Here is a 5,154-nt window from a genome sequence, read left to right as displayed (position 1 = left end):
CCTGCCCGGCCCGGCCCCCTGCTGCCTGGTCTCCCCCAGACCCACGCACGCAGGAGGGGCTGAAGAGGGCACCTGGGGCTCCTGGCCCTGCCCGGGGGGGTGGGGGGGAGCACGCAAAGGATACAGGAAAAGCATGTTGAAGAAAAAACTGAATCCCAGGGGCCCGAAGAAGAGGAAGTTGGTGACAAGCCTCCACACCTGCCGGGGAGGAGGAGCCGGGCTGGGGGGAGCTGGAGGCCCAGCAGCCCCTCCCTGACTCCCGCTGCCCCGACCTTGACCCTGGCCTGAGCCTGGCCCGTCACCTGGAACTTCCTGAAGATGAGGTCCGGGTTGAAGTAAAGCTGGAAGGGGGTTATGAACTCCAGCTGCTGAGGGGGACACGACAAAAATCCTGGTGGGGCTGGGCTAGGCAGGGGCTGCGTGGGCACCCTTGGGCCTGGGGGAGGGACATGGAGGGGGGCTGTGGGGGAGGGGGGGGGGGGTCTTCCTGGGGGCTGTGGGGGGGGGGGGGGGGGGGGGGGGGGGGGGGGGTGGGGGGGGGCCCGGGGGGGAGGGGAGAGGAAGACCCGGGCTCGGGGGGGGGGGGAATACTGAGAAACTCAGGCGGGGGTCACAAGGGCTCCCAAAGTGGGGAGCCGGTCTTGAGTGGGGTCCCCTGGGACTGGGCCTCACCACGGCCGCCGTGGTCAGCACGCAGGCCGCCGTGTAGGCACGCGTCACCGCCGGCACCTGCCAGAATTCGGCCGCCAGGCCCCTCTGCGCCATCTCTGCCTCTGTCTAGGCCGGTACCACAGCCGTAGCCCGTCCGGCCTGCCTCTTCCGGTACTTTTAACGGAACCTCGTTTCCCTCGCCCCCCTACCCTCCCGCCCCGCCATTCCCAAGCCCTGCCAGCTGGCCAATCCGCGAACGAGGAGGGAACACACCCTCCTCGAACCCTGGCGGTGATTAGCCAATGGATGTGAAGGGCGTGGATCTTGTAACGCCTCATTCACAAATGGACCAATCCGAAAAAGCTAGACGCGGGACGCCCCGCCCCTTCCGTGGCGCGCTCTGTGGCCAATCCAAAACCATCCAACACAAGGATTACTTTATCGTGGATTGATCGTAGTAGCAAATCACAGGGCGAAATAGGTTAAGGGGGTGGGACCCTGGAGGCCAGGGCCAATCAAAGGCGGATAGATTGGCTTGAGTCAATCCAGTGACTGGAGATGGGAAGTGATGAATCGAATATGGGGTGGCCAATCAGCAGCTGGTGTAGGGCGGGCTCTTGGGAAAGTGAGCCCATAAGAACAGGGAGCGTAAAGAAGCCGTGCGACCGGCAGTGGAGTGGACCAATGAAAGCAGGTCGCGTGGAACTGGAGCCTGCGGAGGGCTCCAGGAGGATGACGTCATGACCACGGTGGCCAATGTGAAAGACTCACGTGGGGTTGAAAACACGAGCTAGGGGAGGGACAGGAAGGATAGGGAGGAACCTGGGGGAGGCGGGTCCACTCCGAGAGCTCCCGGAATAGGACAGAGCCGCCCTGGAGGGTTAGGGCCCAGCGCGCACAAGGCCGATGGGGTGAGGGGGCAGCCGCGGGGAGGCTGTAGTCCAGTGACGTCTCTCGGGCCAGGCTCCGGCCCGCCCCCCCCCCCCCCATCCTGCGGGGGTGGGGTGGGGCTGCCGACCCTTCCAGAAAGCGCAGCGCGTTCCGGAGGGTGCCCGTTTACACTGACATTGTGTGCCCTGCAGAGGCTCTTGTTTCTACTTGTGTGTCATGATCCATTATCCGAGCTTCGCTGTAGAGACTGTCCTCAGCCCTCGTGGCCGCAGGAGAGGCGCTGCGAGCCCCACGGCCCAACCGGAGAGCAGCCAGATACCCTTGGCGTCCCCAGTGGGCCGCCGCGTCAGAGCCTGGGCGGGGCCCTGGACCCCCGACCTTTGGAGAAGTTGGGCTTTTGTGGGAAGGGCTGGGCCAGGAGAGCCCCGAGGAAGGGGTGACCGGAGGAGAAGAGTATTGTGTGTCCAGGTTGCAGGCGGGTTTTGGCGGAGACTGAGGAATGGGAACTCTCTAGGATCAGGTTTCCGTGAGAAGACGCAGAAAGGAGAGGAAAAGAATCCAGAAGGAAGGTCCTCGGGAGAGGGCAGCCCATACAAGTGGCCATCTACCCTTTTATGAGCTCAAGTTCAGACTCAAGCCTCTTGTTGATCTAGAAGCTGCCCCCAGACTGGATGTGGATCTAGATGGCTGGATTCAGAAGACACAAGGTGCATCCAGGCAGAAGGGCGACCTCCTATGTGGGAAGCCTTGGTGGAAAGCCCTGGGGAGATCCATGAGAGGAGAAAGAGGAATGATTGTCGCTGGGTGATGATTCAGACACTGGAGTGCCAAAAGGAAAAGAAGGAGGGACAAACGTGAGAGGCAGAAAGGCACGGCTGCTCAGAGTACTTGGCAGTGTGACGTCCAGTTCTGGACATCCAAAGGGCTGAGGAAGAAGACTGAGCAGCTGGGCGCGTCCACAGGAGGCTTCAGACTCAGGGGCATGATGGCTTTGCCGCCACAGAGGAGAGAATGGGTGGTGAGGGAGGAAGATCTCTGGGGTGGAGAGGGAAAAGGGAGCTTGAAATTTCGTCACTCTTTCATCATTCATGGAATGAGATATATGCAAAGTGCTTAGCACAGTGTCAGGCACACCATCGGGACCCTCCCCTCCTTAGTGACTCTCCCTCACACCCCAACCACCATTCTAACCCTCATTCTCAGCCTCCCATGAGCACCTCCTCCACCCCACCTCTGCCCCAATGGTTATTACCCAAGAATGTACCATTTCCAGATTCAAGAATTCTGAAATCCCCTTATCCAGCCTAATTGACTGGCTTCCCGCCACTTCCTCTGCCTTCCCCTACACCACCTAGTCTTCATCTGCACCATGACCTCCAGTATGAACACTGTATCTTGTCCCTGTGCCCCTTCCCTCTCCCTCCCCTTCTACCCCATCTAGTACATTTTAGCAGGAAATAAGATTGCAAAGGAGAACCTGGAACTCACGCACGAACTGTAGCAAAATTTATAAATTTAATCCTGTATTAACCAAAATTCACATCCTGGTAACATGTGCCAAATAAGGAAAGACCATGTGGGTACTGATTGCGGAAACATCTGGTCCTATGATATGTCAATGTGGCCACGGCTCCAGACGGGCAGAACATCTGAAAGGTGCTCAGAACGTTGAAATCTTACTAATAACTTGGAGGTGACTTGGACGTGTTCACGCAATAAGCCTATGGTGGCTCCAGAGCAGTTCGTCTGTTTCCCTCCAACACCCTATAAAAATGAGACCTCCAAGTCCTGCCCCCAGCCCTCTTCCACCTCCATGGGTCCAGGCTGACGGGAGGGCTGCTCTGTTTCCCTGCTTCCTTCACCGTCGCACTTTCCAGCCGGTTTCCCTCCCCACTTTTCACCACTTCTCTCTGCCTTATTAAAGGCGTGCATGATTGCTGCCCTGTTTCTTTTTGCCAATCACAGCTTTCCTGCCAAGTACCCAAAGAACCGAGCGTACCTACCCCCATTTCATAATTTTATAAATTATTGACTCATCTCCAGCCCCTGGACCCTCAATTCTATCCCAGACCATCTCCCCTGCACTTGCCGTTCTCTCCAGTTCTACCTCGCCCTCCTCACCCCGTTATATCCCCGATATTGCCCAGCTAAGCCTCAGATTTGGATCACTCCTACACACGTGCTGCTGAAGGACGGCAGGAGAAAGTCACGCACCATTTGGGCCAGACCCACTAGAAATGCGTGTCCTCGGGCCCCCGGTGCTGTTCAGAAGCCCTTCTACACCTCCGTCCCTAGCTCACTCTCTTCCCCTCCCCCGCGGCTCTTAAAACCCTTCTCCCTCCTTAAACCTCCCAGGCTTCCGCCCCCCGCCCTCTCAGCTGAGACCCAGGAGACCCCAGTAGCTCCCTCTTCCCCCCCGCCCATCACCGTCTCCCGTGTGGTGCTTTCTGCCCCTCTCCTTTGCCCAGTATGATGCGAGGCAGCGGTCTCCCTTGGGGGTCAGACTGACCCTCTGCCCGCTTAAGCGCCGCCACGTCCTCTAGCCGGCGCCCCCACGCTCCCGCCCACAGCCCAGACTGACTCTTCCTCTCAGTCAGAGCTCCCGGCCCTCTGGCCGATCTTCGGGGATCCCCCGGCCCTCCTCGAACTTCCCCCCAGCATTTTATACGTTGGCACTCGTTCCCGCAAGGCTCTCGCCGCCTCCCCACGCGCCCGACCCCAAGGAAGGGGTTCGCGCGTTGGTCATGCGGTAACGGGGGAAGCCACGAGAGGACCCCCCCCAAGGGAGCCAAGCGGCCGCCTGCGCCGGAGCCCCGGGGCGGCCGCTGATCCTCGGAGACCGTCACACTCCCTGAGGCTTCTCGGCGCGTTGCCATGGAAACGGAGAGGGCGGGGCTCGCGGGCCGGGCTCATTGCAGCGCTCCCTGACCTGGCTGCACTTCTGAGGTCTGTGAGGAAGGGGTCAGAGGTGAGTCCGCCCTCGGCCTTTGCTCCTCCCCCTCCTCCTTTCCGCCCCCTCCCCCTCTCCCTTTCCAGATCTTCTACAGGACCATTCAGTTCATCTCTGTAAACAAGCATTAGGCGGGGCGCTGTGCTGAGCGGTGCTGGGGACGCAAAGAGAGGCGTTCACAGTTGTCAGCTATGGAGCTAAGAGTCAGGATGACAAGAGACGGGCAGCCTATTGGCGGGGCGGGGGGGGGGGTGAGGGAGGGGATGAGGGCTAAGAAAGCTGGGAAGGGAGAAGGGGACTGGGGTGAAGGGCTTTGAATGCCACACTCAGCATTCTGTATTGGCTTCTGGAGACACTAGAGAGCTGCTGAAGGTTACTGAGTAGGAGATATCGTGCTTGATCTTGCATTTTAGGAAAATCATTTTGGTGTCCAAATGGAGGATGGACTGGAGTGATGAGAAATGTGAGGCAGGCAGACCCCCCCCCCCAGCAGCTACTGCAAGAGTCGGCTTGAGGGCTTAAGGGTCTACAAAGGGGGGGGGGGCATATTCAGCAGATGCTGTAGAAGTGAAATGAGTCAAAAAGGCAGCAGAGGTGAAATTGGTCAGAGATGGTGCAGAGGTGAAATGGGACCAGGGATGTAGCAGAGGTGAAATGGGACC

General features: G+C 59.4%; 1 protein-coding gene and 1 pseudogene across 7 annotated transcripts in view; one reads left to right on the top strand and one right to left on the bottom strand.

The window, feature by feature from the left end:
• DERL3 (derlin 3) overlaps positions 1–867 on the bottom strand; it is a 2,168-nt gene extending 1,301 nt beyond the window's left edge. The window contains exons 1-3 of one of the 7 annotated variants that reach the window (XM_069096676.1): positions 673–866; positions 303–341; positions 125–198 (exon numbers count right to left, since the gene is read on the bottom strand). In XM_069096676.1, coding sequence (XP_068952777.1) covers positions 125–198; positions 303–341; positions 673–765 — 206 coding nt within the window. In that variant the 5' untranslated portion in view covers positions 766–866. Of the gene's footprint in view, positions 1–124; positions 369–672 lie in introns of all 7 variants that reach the window. The other 6 variants (XM_069096675.1, XM_069096672.1, XM_069096673.1 and 3 more) reach the window with 6 other exon arrangements.
• LOC138167675 (zinc finger protein 850-like) overlaps positions 1–5,154 on the top strand; it is a 762,790-nt pseudogene that overhangs the window by 701,632 nt on the left and 56,004 nt on the right.

Source organism: Petaurus breviceps, unplaced genomic scaffold, assembly GCF_028583685.1.
Source record: "Petaurus breviceps papuanus isolate PSGF00001 unplaced genomic scaffold, PetGlider_PUasm1.0 287, whole genome shotgun sequence".
NCBI classification, from domain to species: domain Eukaryota; kingdom Metazoa; phylum Chordata; class Mammalia; order Diprotodontia; family Petauridae; genus Petaurus; species Petaurus breviceps.
Note: the sequence above shows the minus strand (reverse complement) of the source record. Positions and strands in the feature narration are given on the sequence as shown.